The sequence below is a fragment of the Haemaphysalis longicornis genome, unplaced genomic scaffold, assembly GCF_048455015.1.
Source record: "Haemaphysalis longicornis isolate Haplotype H1 unplaced genomic scaffold, Haemaphysalis longicornis Haplotype H1 scaffold_9, whole genome shotgun sequence".
Lineage (NCBI taxonomy): Eukaryota > Metazoa > Arthropoda > Arachnida > Ixodida > Ixodidae > Haemaphysalis > Haemaphysalis longicornis.
The window spans coordinates 40,998,669-41,012,598 of record NW_027526460.1 but is presented as its reverse complement, the minus strand read 5'-3'; the positions used below and the strand labels follow the sequence as shown (position 1 = coordinate 41,012,598).

Genomic DNA, 13,930 nt, shown 5'->3' with positions numbered 1-13,930 from the left:
GCGATAAAATGGCCGTATTTCAACAGCGCTTGCCACAAAACGACTTCAGTAAGCCTTCCCGATGTTGGACGTGACGGGCACAGCTCACGTCTCCACTCGAGCGGGGTGGCTCGCATCTCCAGTGGAGCGAAAGAGGCCTGCAGGTCAGCAGGTTTCTTATCGGCAGGGAAGGAACCCGTTCTACGCATGCTCCTCGGCGGTCGTGCGCGTTCTTTCTCTTCTTTCCTGCCTTCGTCGGACGTGTTGTGTATTTCTCCTTTGCCTGCTCATTCGAATCGGTGATAACACAGCCCACGCGTAGGCCTACGAGGCACCGCTCCTGGCATTGAAACACTAGTCACGTGTGTCAGGGCAACCAAGACTGTCTCCTCAGTGGTGACACCATCGCGAAGAACACCGCTTTCTGTCTCGCAGTCGTGGCCGAGTGGTTAAGGCGATGGACTAGAAATCCATTGGGGTCTCCCCGCGCAGGTTCGAATCCTGCCGACTGCGGTATTTTTTTATTTTTTTACAAGGCTACGTCATGACGGCATTGATGAGCAGAGGGAGGAGTCCGTAGTGGGTGGGTTAGAGAGAGAGAGAGAGAGAGAGAGAGAGAGAGAGAGAGAGAGAGAGAGAGAGAGAGAGAGAGAGAGAGAGAGAGAGAGAGAGAGAGAGAGAGAGAGAGAGAGCATCATCTATCGCCATGTACTTACACTTGCTGTTGAAGCGTTTTCCAAAAAAGAAAAAAAATGGGGGGGGGGGGGGGGGGGCATTGTTTCGCGGTTTTCTCGAAGCCGAATTCTAAAAAAATTGTTTATTTTCTGCGTAAATACACTCAGATTCTCTTCTTCGTCAAAACAAGACCCCTGCCCGGGGGCGCTCTGATAGCTCTGGCTGCCCGTCGCGATTGGCCAGTGGTAGATGACGTCATATTCGAATGTACCGGCGCAGCGGTGACCGCCCGGCCTAAAGAGCTCATTATGTTCCCGTTCAGACACGGGCCAGAAAGTCCTCTGGTGAATGAAAGATGCACACAATCTTTTCTTAGAGTAGTAGAGCATGAGGGAAGCATAAACGTAACAAGTTTGCTCGCGGCGAGCTTTAGAAAGGAGTTTTCCCCCAACGACTCATGGCCGACTTGGTTTCTCGGATGCAGGGAACTTCTGCAGATATTGGACCGTCGCTTTCATTAACGGTGCTAATCACAATTCCTAACAGAATTTTTCAAGACACTATCATCCCCTTTCTCGCATGTGTAACTTTGTTTTTACATTCGGGCAGCCGGTAACAAGCTGTGTGCAGCGGCCTGCAGTGTGCGCAGGCAGCAGAGATGCAGCCTCCACCGGTCACCGCGTCGCTCGCAGGTGCGTAGGTGCTGCTGCCGGGTCGCTCACTGGCACGTCAGCGGAACGTGGCCTTGCTGCACATACGCAGTTTTAGAATAGTGGGACAGAACGTTACCCCCTCCCCAGAGGAAAAAAAAAAGCTTATGGGAACCCAAGCGCAACACGCTTATCTTCCCCAACAGCTCAGATGTTGGGAACTGCATACGCTAAGCGCCGAAGCAGATATTTGGTCGCTGCTATCGCTACAATTAGGAATGACAATCCTCAACACAGGTTTTCACCACACTATCATCCCCTTTCTCGCCTGCGGAACTCTATTTTTACGTTGATTACCACTTTAGCGATCGGTGCTGTGTTCATTCTTGCGCGCAGGTAGCGCCATCCTTTGGCTCCTCGCCGCATCGCGTGCTCGTGCAGGTGCAGTTGCCGCCGTCGACCGCCGTCAACTTCCTCCGCCTCTACTGGGCGCGGCCAAGCGGTGACTTCGGCAGCACGTTCCGCCAGGGCTTTTAGGACACGGGGGTCAGAGCCCCCCAACGCCGCCTCCCATTGATCAACAGATAGGGCAAGAGATTTTGGGGGCATGCCCACACAGTGTGGCAAATGATGTAGACATATCCGCAAAGGGGGAGGGGGAGCATAGGGGTGATGGGTACTGATCGGGGTGTGTGTGCGACTCGGAAGGGTATTACTTTGGAGGATCCGCCACAATCGTTCTTCCGTTGTAGAAGGTGAAGAGTAGGGTGGGGTTTTTTTTCTGGCGGAGGAGGCAGTATTGCGCGGTGATAGCCGCGTACGTAATAAGGCTATGTCAAGTGGATTGCGTTCCGTGGTTCGGGGTAACAGAAGGGCCTGCTCGGGCAGCAAGATTTATAGCTGTTGTGTGGACCACCTCACTACCCCCTCAGCCGGTGTGGGCAGGTGGACACGACTTCCACACGGGTTTTGGGGTTATTGCGCAGCAAAATTTTCAGAGCTTTGGCTGATATGTGCCCTCAGGCAAAGTTCTGTATAGCAGATTGGGAATCGGACAAGATGACTTAAGGGGTAGGGACCTGGGAAGAGGCGTTATTTCCTCCTCTTCCGCCTCAGAAGGTAAGTGGGTGCGTACGGTAAGAGACGTGAGTGGGGGGGAGAGTTTCGAGCGTTGATGACCGCCAGGACATAGGCTGTGTGGTTTAGGTAGCTAACGGCATCCACATAGTGGGTTGCCGATTTGATGGGTATTTTCCCGCCATGTGACATGCGCGTTGTTCCCTACGAGCGATTTGGTTTGTGCGGTGCATGTTGCGGAGTAGCGGCCGGGTTAGGATATTGTCTCCAATACGTGGGGGAATTGGGTGGGTAGAATTAGCGAAGATGGGGATGCGGATGTGTAATCGGCGGAGAATTGTTAGTACCGCAGGGGATGAGGCTAGACGGGAGTATTGATTCATTAGGTGGGCCTCAATAAGTTCCTCAGCGGTATTGTGGATACCAAGTCGTTTTGTTTGGCAGTGGGAGTGCTTGAGGTACCTGCAGGGTGATTCGGTAGACTTTAAGTAAGAGGCAGTTTACTTTGTGAGGCTCTGCACAGGTGGGATTGAGGTACGGGAGGGAAAAGGTGAGGCGACTGATAATGAAAGCTTGAATGAAACGTAGGCGTTCTGCCTCTTTGAGATACCATGTTTCAGCGACCCTTCGTAAATGGTATATTATTTTTCTTTTCTGTGATTGCACCCTGGTGCCGAAGCCCTATAAACTCTGCATGTGTATTGACGCAAACGAGCGGATTACCTTGTAAAAAGTCCCAAGACCGCAGTCTCGGCTGAGTCTTGGTCGATGGAGTAGAAATCGATTGGCGTCTCTCTGCTCCTTTTCTAGTCCTGCCAGGCGCATTTGCTTTTTGCGCAATTTTTTCTTAGACGTGCAATCCCGTGAATATTGTTCTAAATGTGGCAGAAGTATAGGCGACCAGCTCCCGTAATATTCTGGTACCTGGTTTGTAACATTCTCATTACCATACGTTGTACCCATTTGTTTCTCCCGCGACGACATCATGATGGCCTATGTGACATTGGTGTCTGTACAGCAGCACAAATAGGCAAGGCGAGATAAGAGAAGGAAACGCAGTAACTATTGTTTTAACTTAACTGCTTCATTCTCCCATACACGGCGACGATTGCATCTAGTAGTTCAATTCTTATGTCATGCATTTAGTTTCGAGTACGACACAGGGACTAGCGAGAATTATAGTTGTCTGCTCTTGTATCGTGGTCGCGTTGGGTTCCCTTTCCCGGCACACAGGAGAAGCCATCACAACTACACTAAACGCTATCGCGCAGCTGCATGTAGCAGAGGCCAGAGACCGAAGATAAGGGTGGATAAGGGTGTGCGTGCGCAATGGGGCTCGGCGAAATCCATTGATTTGACTTAATATCAGGTGTCTACCTCTGCGTAATAGCTAGCGTGAAACAAGTTCGTTTGAATCTTGTCGGAATCGTATGCGGTCAACACGTTGTCCCAAAGTGGATGGTTTCACCACCAGCCAGCGGCCGCACGCGACAATCGACGTAGTGTTATCACCTGAAACGAAACTCACTTTCTGATAGAGAGATATGAAGCTCCTAACACCTCTCTGGGAGTGTAGGAGTACGCGGTTGAAAAAAAAAACGATGCCTAAGGGTTGCCGAAGATAATCCCGTAGAAGCGCACTGAGGCAAATACGGCAACTGTACACAAATGAAGACGAGGTGTTTTGTTTCATTATTTGTTCATTCCTCCCGACCCTGTTTTTTTATGAATATACTTATGCTTCGTACATGCCCTATTGACAAACGCAATCCACTCCTACGTCAACGCCGCCACCGCTAAACCACAGCAGCCTCCTGGGTTTCTTCCTCTCACATTGCCAGTGAACACCTCTTCACTTTCAAATTGCAATTGCCTGACGCTACGACTAGTTTCTTCGTTCGCTATTATTTACTAAGCGTACTTTATTCGCATGCCAGCCTGTTCAGTTGAGTCGATAACGCACCTAATCGTCCATCAAATTGAAATGATTGCTTGCATCGCGTGAGCAGAGACGAGCAGCGTTTTGCCTTCGCATCGTCGCAGAAAGCGTCGAAAAATGTGCCGCAGTCGTGGCCGAGTGGTTAAGGCGATGGACTTGAAATCCATTGGGGTTTCCCCGCGCAGGTTCGAACCCTGCCGGCTGCGAAGAATTTTTTTACCGACAACACAGCAGGTGTTTTTCTTTTGTTCCGTGCAAGTTGCCATAGGAGCGGCTATACGACAGCTATGCACACAGTTCCGGGGTTCGTATTGTTCTGTTGTGTCGTTGTCAGATGTTCAGACCCGGCTATCTATTCATGCCGCAAGTATTGTTGTGCACCTTCTGTAAGTACATGAACCTACAATTTCCAGCCGCCACCTCACATTGTGTATGGTGCTGAGCAGGGCAATATATTAAAATAAAAAAAATTGTAAACTAATATAAAGAAAAAAGGGTTGGAGGAACGAAGTTTACGACCTTCAAAACGTCGATGGACTAATTTATAACAGGCGGGGCTACACATTAGACTGCCATGCTAAACAAAGCGTAGGCAGGTCTTTCCGGGTTGATAACAAAGAACACTTAAACGAAGCGCGATAGATCATGCGAATTAAAAGAAATGCGCAGTCGGCAGGATTCGAACCTGCGCGGGGAGACCCCAATGGATTTCTAGTCCATCGCCTTAACCACTCGGCCACGACTGCGAGGCGTGAGGGGAAGTGTTTCACGCTGAAGTAAAGGCTAAACATAAATTCTTGGCGTCCTGCCCTACTGGCACGTGGTTTGTGTTTCAATATTACGCAGGAGTGTAGTCTAAGCTTTGCTCGTGTTAACCGTGTAAGAAGCGATTCGTTCGATGAGAACGTTGAATGAATATCTAAAATGTTTGATAAGAACTTTGAGAAACAAAGAAATTATAAGGAAGGAATCAAATGGCAAGGATTTGGTACTGTGTCTGTTTTTTTTTCTTTTGTTGCGAATTAGGTCTTCTTCTTGCATAACACATGCCGGCACCCGTGGCCAGAATAGAGAATGGTCATACTGTGGCCTCTTACTATTTCACGGATGTCGCGATCGTAAACTTACTCCAAAGATGACAGGATAAATAGAGCGGTTGTGTGGGACGAGTAGGATATGCTGCATTTTGAATACCCGGAAAATCGAATGTCCCTCCCGCCTACACATATCGCTGCTTTTGGGAGTACAACGGAAGGGTAAGTGAGATGAAGACCCCAGTGCAGCAGGTGCGGAGAGGCCCTATCCGTAGTTCACATACTCATTGAATGCAAGGCACACGTACACCTCACGACGCAAACATTTTTTTCAACTGTGCAGACATCACATCCCGCTACACCTATCACACTTCTTGGCCGACAACCCGATGTTTTCTATAAAGCGTGTTTTTCAGTTTTTATCAGATGTCAAGCTTTTACAGCTTCTTTAATACATGCATAATCATCCTGGTCCTATACACGAGCCATCTTCATGTATTTTAAGTCACTTCACTTTCATTTTTACTGATATAATTTAGTATTTAATTGTACATCTGTGCCATCATCAAATAACTTTGTCTTTGGTGTTCTTTTCCCTTGTTGGCCTTGCGCCAGTAAACCCAAACCATCATCATCGAGATGGATTGTAGCCTGTAATGGAAACATACAGCCCAAGGACGGACGGAAAACATGTCGGTCATTCCTTTGTTTCCAGTTCGTTCGGACGCTGCATATTTTCATGCTTCTTTTTGAGCACACAATTTCGAAGTTCGGAACGTTGCCCGGCGAGAGAAAAGCACCGACTGGCAAGCGAAGATCAGCAGGACGATGGGTGCCTCAGAGCCTCAGAGCTGCCGCGAAAAACGTAATGTCCCGTTTTCAGCGCCAAGTTTCAACAAAATGAAGAGATGAAAAACGGTGATACAGAGCGGGTCATCCCCATTAAAAATGCAAAACTATTGGTTCTACCAAAGGTTTCACTCTGTAGGGATGATTTCTCATCGTATTCCAAGTTTCGAAAATTTCGCTTCAGTATCCCTTTACCGGTCCTCAACGTGCAAAAGAAGCATCGCGGTACTCACCGATCTTAGTGTGCTGCGAATCCCAGTGTTCCAAGGCGGCGTGAAGCTGATGCGGGAGAAAACACACAAAAAAAGAAGCAGTAAGAAACAGTAACATTGCAGACTTTCTGCGGCTGCATTCCACCCTCAAATACCCAAACATTTACAGAAATGCAATAAAAAAAGCTGTGCGCGTTGATCTCTGATGAAATAATGGTGCAGTGAAGCCGTGGTAATCGCGAATTAACCACACTTCAACGGGCTAACGATAAGAGGGAATGCCAGTCTTCTTTCTACTGAATCCCGCGTCTTATAATTGCAGAAACCACAACCCCTCTCCTCCAGACGAACAAGAGAAAGGCAAGAGGGGACCTAGGACGAAGGAGTTTTTTTCTTCTTCACTGCGGATTCTAGACGAGTTTTTCTGCCTTGATAACCGACGGCGATTGACAGGGAAGTCTCCAGCCCAGATACAATTAACAGCTTCATTGAAAAAAAAAAAAAAAATAGAGGACACGTGTTTCGTTCGAAACCAAATGCGAAGGACGCACGGCACGCACACCTTTCAAGCAGCAATTTATCATTATTGTTACCATTACGCTCGTTTAATTTTTTCACTGATTCGCCCGTAGTTTAACGAAAAAAAAAAAACGCCACAAGTATGCGTGCACGCTTATAAACTGCCTCAGTATAACGAAAAAAGGACAGACAACCGCACGCAGCCAATTAGTACAATCGTGTTCCTTCTCTGGAGGTTTCGGAATATGGTAGGATCTAATCCCACCGCCGGATGCCCACTGGTAAAATCGGGTACAACCCGATAATCCGCCTGTAACCCCAGCCAAAGCTCGACGGGGCTACTCAATTTCGAACGCCATTTCACCGCCAGCAGCGCAAAAACGCACTAGGTAATAATGTTTCCTGCTGTGGTGTTTTAATCACCAGACTTCTGGATGAACACCGTTGTTTGTGGGAAACGCAGAGCTTGTCACGTGAGCAGTAGTCCAACGCCAAGCCTACTCTCTCCACGTTGAGGTTATTTAAAGAAAAATCCTGATTTGACAGTCGAATGATTGTAGGGTTTAACGCGCCGACGCAACGCAGGCGATGAGGCGCGCCGTAGTGGAGGACTCCGGATTAATTTTGACCACCTGGGGATCTTTAACGTGCGCCGAAATCTCGTACACACGGGCGTTTTTGCTTTTCGCCTCCATCAGAAAAGCGGCCGCCGCGGCCGGGGATCGAACCCGCGACCTCGTGCTCAGCAGCGCAACGCCTTAGCCACTGAGCCACCGCGGCGGGTCCTGATTTGACAGTCAACTCACCTATTAGCAAATTTTAGGATACCAATTGGAAAGTTTGTTCTGGAAATTTTATGGGTTATCTTTAGACAAAAAATATTACGTGACAAATTAACAGACATAAGAAGTATTCAGGGATGTGAGAAACCACGTTAAATCTTTCACCTTATTGAGGAGGAAGTGTCTGAAAATCCTTAAATTTGCCGCAAGAAATGCGCAGGAATAGTGTCACACGCCGGAACTGTTTCGACAAATACGCTCTCTAGATAGATATTGAGGCATTTCTGAAAACACGTTCAGTCCAGGTGGTGTTTATTAAACCATTTCCTTTGTATCTAAAGGCCAAATTAAAAAATATATATATATGAAAGATTTTATGGAGGCATGTGTATCCCTAATGTTTCACGCAAAGAAAAACTCATTGGTAACTTTACTGTTCTGTGAGTTATTTCTGGATTGATGACAACAGCTCAATCTTTTAGTCTTGTTAAAATCGTAAATTCCATAAATTATGAAATGTATTTCTAGCAATACGGAACGGTAATAGGCAGGTGCAGAAGTTGATTCAACTAACCAGTGGGCTAGAACACGTTCAGACCAGGTGTTTTTTTTTCTGAATTCTAAGTGCTCTGCGCAGGCATGGGAATCTCCTGGGATGTGCGTGTCCTCCTCCGGTCACGTGATAAGAGAGCGAAGGGGATTTGCGGATGATATCATGATATCCTGCGTCATATTCCTTACAAATGCAAATACAAATACAAATACAGATGTAGATACTTGCAAATACCCATTTTAAATAGTCTTGTTGGTGAGCGATAGTGAAATAGAGTGGGTGAGTGAGCGATTAAGGTGGTAAGGGAGTGAGAGTGAGTGAGTGAGTGAGCGAGTGATCGAGTAAGCGAGTACGCGAGCAAGCGAGTAAGCGAGCAAGTGAGTGAGTGAGGGACGGAGGGAGGGAGGTAGGTAAGGAAGGAAGGAAGGAGGGAGTGGGGGGGTCGAGTGAGGGAGTGAGTGATCAAGTAAGAGAGTGAGCGGGTGAGTGAGTGATCGAGTAAGCTAGGAAGTAAGGGAGGGAGTGAGTGATTGAGTAAGCGAGCGAGCGAGTGAGTGAGGGAGTGGCAGCGAGCGAGTTAGGGAGTGAGGGACACTGAGTGAGTGGGTGAGTGCGGGAGTGAGTGAGTGATCGAGTAAGCACAAGTGAGTAAGTGACAGTGAGCGAGTGAGCGAGCGAGTGAGTGAATGAGTGATGATCGAGTAATCGAACGAGTTAGTGAATGAGTGAGTGATGTTCGAGCAAGCGAGCGAGTGAGTGAGTGAGTGAGTGAGTGAGTGAGTGAGTGAGTGAGTGAGTGAGTGAGTGAGTGAGTGAGTGAGTGAGTGAGTGAGTGAGCGAGCGAGTTAGTGAGTGAGGAAGTTGCCGCGAGCGAAAGTACGTGAGTGAGTAAGCGAGCAAGTGAGTGAGGGAGTGACTGACTGACTGACTGAGTGATCGAGCAAGCGAGCGAGTGAGTGAATCAGTGAGTAAGGCAGTGAGTGACAGTGAGCCATTGAGTGAGCGAGCAAGTGAGTCATTGAGCGAAAGTGAGTGAGTGCGTTTTTTTTACTCACCTTCATGGTCATGAGGCTGCTGACCGAGAGGATCGGCTCTATCCAGTCGAAGAGGGCCTTGTACTCGTCCTCGTGCATGGAAATGAGTTTTCTGCAAAAAGTAATTGTGATTCTGCTTGTTAGGTCCTGGGTGAGAATACGCTCCGGGGCCCATAGAACTCTCTAAAGTCCGCCCACACAACGCAAAAAAACTGAAGCCGCGGTGTAGCCCACTGCGGCCCCTTAGCTAGAGCAGTAACAGCATTTTTCTGGTTGATGGAAAGCTGGTGATGTCTGTCATTTTATACCCAAGCCAATTTCTCAACAGAGAGGGTGTTATATGCAGAATGAAGGAAAATAATCATCGCTAAATGACATTTCAGATTCCGTCTACAGTATTTCCGAGGCTAATTCACCAATGCTGGAGTTTACCAATGTCGTTCAATCCGTGTTGTGGCCGGTACTTACTCCTTATTATGTGCCAAGCGACTGCGCAAGGTAGTGGAACGAATAAAGTAACAAAAATACGGAGTAAAAAGCCGGCAAACCTGTTTGTGATTGTGATAAAAACCCATCAGCATACAATTGTTACTCAGGCTGCCTTGAAGCAAACAAAAATAATGATATACGTACAGGTCGGATAACATGTCTCGGTGCCTTTAAAGACGTTCATTTTTAAACGGTTCTAGCACAACCAGCTCCGGTACGGCATCCCGTACGCGGTGCGTGCACCTGCGTACGCGCACAACTGGTTTCCAAACTTCTGCACACAGGCAGTCACGCCAGTCTGGTATGGTATACCGTACGGCGGCCGCTAGGTGAACCTGCGCATGCGCCCAGCCGGCCTCTCCCCTGTACGAATTTAAAGGAAGAGCGCTAAAATTCGTACAATGGATTACCAACTAGCTCGAACTCACACGTTGTTAGGCCTCTCCCCCTCTGCGCACGCTCAGTGGCGCCGGTGGGCTAGCGGGTAGCGTACCGGGACCGGTTCTCCGCTCCGCTATAACTCCGTATTCTAGATTGTCGCGACACATTGTACAGGAATGTACAATTTCATCAAAATACAAACAATAATTCAGTGTTTGCTTATTAGAACTGAAAACATATAAATATTCGAAATACAAGTCATAGATGACACAGCGCACGTAACTATAGATTACCCAGGTTTTTTTTTTATACATTACCCAGGTTGCAAAAATTTGAGTCCTGTGTTAAGGAGAAATGTCCTCCATCCTGATTGATTGATTGAAGGGTTTTACGCGCCGACGCAACGCAGGCGATGAGGCGTGCCGTAGTGGAGGGCTCCGGATTAATTTTGACCACCTGGGGACCTTTAACGTGCGCCGAAATCTCGTACACACGGGCGTTTTTGCTTTTCACCTCCATCAGAAAAGCGGCCGCCGCGGCAGGGAATCGAACCCGCGACCTCGTGCTCGGTAGCGCAACGCCTTAGCCACTGAGCCACCGCGGCGGGTATGTCCTTCATCCTCTCTATTTGTGGAAGCCTAAGGCACCCTATGTAAAGGGCACATTGATTGAGTGGTTTGATATCGCATTCTTTGGCGACCGTAATTGGTCCGTATTACCGTTGGCTTTCTTTTTTGAGTACGAATAAAGTCTGCGCTTACATCTCCAGTATGCATGGTATGTTCTTTTTTTAGATGCACTGCAAACGTTGAGAAAAACACTGAACTTCCAGAAAGGCGATTTATTCTGAGTAAGGAAAGAAAAATCCCATTACAGACTACTCGCAAACTTCTTGCTGGGAACGCACATGGTGGACAAACAAATACACGATTGACTGTGTTTAATTTGAGGACAACAAGCAGAGCTTCACTTTGGGACCTCTTTCTGTGGTATTACTACGTATGTTTGCGCTGCTGAGCACGAGGTCGCGGGTTCGATTCCCGGCCGCGGCGGCCGCTTTTCTGATGGAGGCGAAAAGCAAAAACGCCCGTGTGTACGAGATTTCGGCGCACGTTAAAGATCCCCAGGTGGTCAAAATTAATCCGGAGCCCTCCACTACGGCGCGCCTCATCGCCTGCGTTGCGTCGGCCCGTTAAACCCTAGAATCAATCAATCAATTACTACGTATGTTTCTACTCTTGATGAGATTAATAAAATTTGTTAAATATGTTTAGCGCAAAAACCAAAGACGATACACAAGAAAGGAGACAAGACAAGCGCTAACTTTGAATTGAAAGTTAGCGCTTATCCTGTCTCCTTTCTTGTGTATCGTCTTTGGTTTTTGCGCTAAACATATTTAAGAATCATGAACCAACTAACCTTCCAAGTTGAAGTTCCAACAAGTTTTGATAATAAACCTTGATTTGAATATTATGTATGAATAATCGGTCAAGTGGCATGAATAGGGCAATAGATTGCCGACCAGGCAGGTTCCCGTCCACTTTTGGGCTTAAAACTATCACTTGTCATTTTCTAGAACTTTTCAATGGGAACACTTCGTAAAGTTTGACCAAACTTTTCATTAGGGAACATCATAGTTATTGCTTTGTCAGCCACGCTTTCTACGGCAACTGGTTAAAAGTGCCGAAAAAAAAAATACGTGCCGCTCAAACATCTATCAGTTTAACTTAACATTGTTCAACTGCTATAAGCTTACTTCACTAGTGGCTGCAGGTATTCACCTTTACAATCCTTGACATTTTTAGCACTTCATCAGTCTCTCCGATGTGCACGGTACACTGGAATCTTGTGGTTTCCACGAGCCATGTAAGTTTAATTAATTTCACCTTGGTTGTCTAAGTTTGTTGTGGCACGACCACGTTCATTACTTACTTGAGGGGCTTGGCATACAGGTTGAAAACGCCGTTCAGGTCAGCGTTGTACTCCTTCTCGGAGATGGCAAGCTCCTCCACGATGCCCAGGCGGCTGTCAAAACCTTTGAGACAAAGGTGAAGGGAATGACAATGAAGGCTAAATCACGTGTTAACGGAACTATTTCTGAATAACAAAAAAATATGGTAAGGGGAATGAAACGCCAAGCTAGAAGTGATAAGTTGTGATAAACATTGGCTCGAGTGAAGTTAGGCAGGAGCACACAGTAACAATCCACTGAAGGGAACAAAAAACGAACTCAACAAAATGCTCCGCTGAATTCTATATGATCACATTTTCAACAATATATAAAGATACAACCCACACTTGAGTTTTATTATGTGTTGATATTATTTTTTTTTAAATTTAGGTAGTTTCTCTCGATGCTGTACCACGGTTGTCATAATTGACAGTTTCATAGGATGACAGTTTCATAGGATGAACCGAAGTGAATAACGAATTACGCGCAAAACATTTTCGAACACTTACTGAGCAAATCTAATTCGTGCACTATATGTTCTGTTGTGGCGTTTTTCGGTTTTTTTATGCTTTCAGTTTTCGCCGCGTAGAGAAAGGCCCACTGCCCCGATTTGCGAATACAAGCGCGCCACGCGGTACGAGGTCACGCACGAGGCCGAGTCCCGAAACTGCAGACGCTGGCGCCATCTCTGGAAAGAGACGGCAGATGGGCTGCCGAACAGCGTTGGGCGCCAAGTATGAAAGGTAAAAAACCAGTTCCCCGCTTCGCAATAGAACTTCGCCTTGGGCTGCTGAGGGGTTTTGAGTTTGAGCTTCATGTTAAAAGCAAAAGTACGTGAACCGGTGCCATCCGCCAGCACTCAATAAAAACGTTTATATAATAGGGTATACCGGCAACTTAAATGAGGATGTGTCTATACACTGCACTAGCCTAAAGGGGCACTAAAGAACAAAATCAAAGTTTGTTTAATTAAAAAAAATGCTATCTCACTTAAAATTATTAGAGCTCTGAAAGAGGTTTTTTGATGAAAGGCAGTAAAAAATATTAAAAACTTCAAGATTTCGCGCAACGCGACGTCAGCAGTAACGTAATAGCCGGAATGATAGAATAAGAGTTCTCAGTGTGCTCGCTGCACGTAAGCTTTCAAGTGGTACTATAAAACGCGGCTCTAGGTACCACTAAAATCTTGCAGTCACGCTTCTTGACGGAGACTCTGGCCGGCGGCCACCCGCCGCAGTGGCTCAGTGGCTAAGGTGTTGTGCTGCTGAGCACGAGGACGCGGGTTCGATTCCCTTGTCGAGGCGAAAAGCGAAAACGCCCGTGTGTTCGAAATTTCGGCGCACGTAAAAGATCCCCAGGTGGTCAAAATTAATCCGCAGCCCTCCGCTACGGCGCACCTCATCGCCTATGTAGTGTCGGTGCATTAAACCCTACAATCAATCAATCAATCAATCAATCAATCAATCAATCAATCAATCAATCAATCAATCAATCAATCAATCAATCAATCAATCAATCAATCAATCAATCAATGGTCGGCGGCCGCCCATCGCACAAACAAGATTCTGTGACGTCGTAAGGCCTTCACCGGAAAGGAGCTAGGCAGTCGCCACAGCTTCGTCTGCGTATTCCGCGTCTTTTTAACGAACCAAAGTCTATTTTGTATTAATGATCCCTTTAAACGATGTAGAGTTGGCGCAGCAATAAAATAATATTATGGGAATTTCAATTGATGTGGTGAGGTATGCGCTAGCAATTCGGTTCTGGTGTTGTAGAAGAATTGTGCTGACGAACTGATTTTACTTC

The 13,930-nt window shown here is 47.0% G+C and overlaps 1 protein-coding gene and 3 non-coding genes across 4 annotated transcripts in view; 2 read left to right on the top strand and 2 right to left on the bottom strand.

Moving 5' to 3' along the window:
• Positions 1–13,930, bottom strand: part of LOC144152189 (uncharacterized) — a 648,411-nt gene that overhangs the window by 488,871 nt on the left and 145,610 nt on the right. Inside the window, exons 3-5 of the mRNA XM_077683415.1 lie at positions 12,106–12,208; positions 9,325–9,415; positions 6,437–6,482 (exon numbers count right to left, since the gene is read on the bottom strand). Coding sequence (XP_077539541.1) covers positions 6,437–6,482; positions 9,325–9,415; positions 12,106–12,208 — 240 coding nt within the window. The remainder of the gene's footprint in view (positions 1–6,436; positions 6,483–9,324; positions 9,416–12,105; positions 12,209–13,930) is intronic.
• On the top strand, positions 411–492 carry Trnas-aga (transfer RNA serine (anticodon AGA)). Its single transcript has one exon. It is a non-coding gene; the product is annotated as a tRNA-Ser (tRNA).
• Positions 4,445–4,526, top strand: Trnas-uga (transfer RNA serine (anticodon UGA)). Its single transcript has one exon. It is a non-coding gene; the product is annotated as a tRNA-Ser (tRNA).
• Positions 4,985–5,066, bottom strand: Trnas-aga (transfer RNA serine (anticodon AGA)). Its single transcript has one exon. It is a non-coding gene; the product is annotated as a tRNA-Ser (tRNA).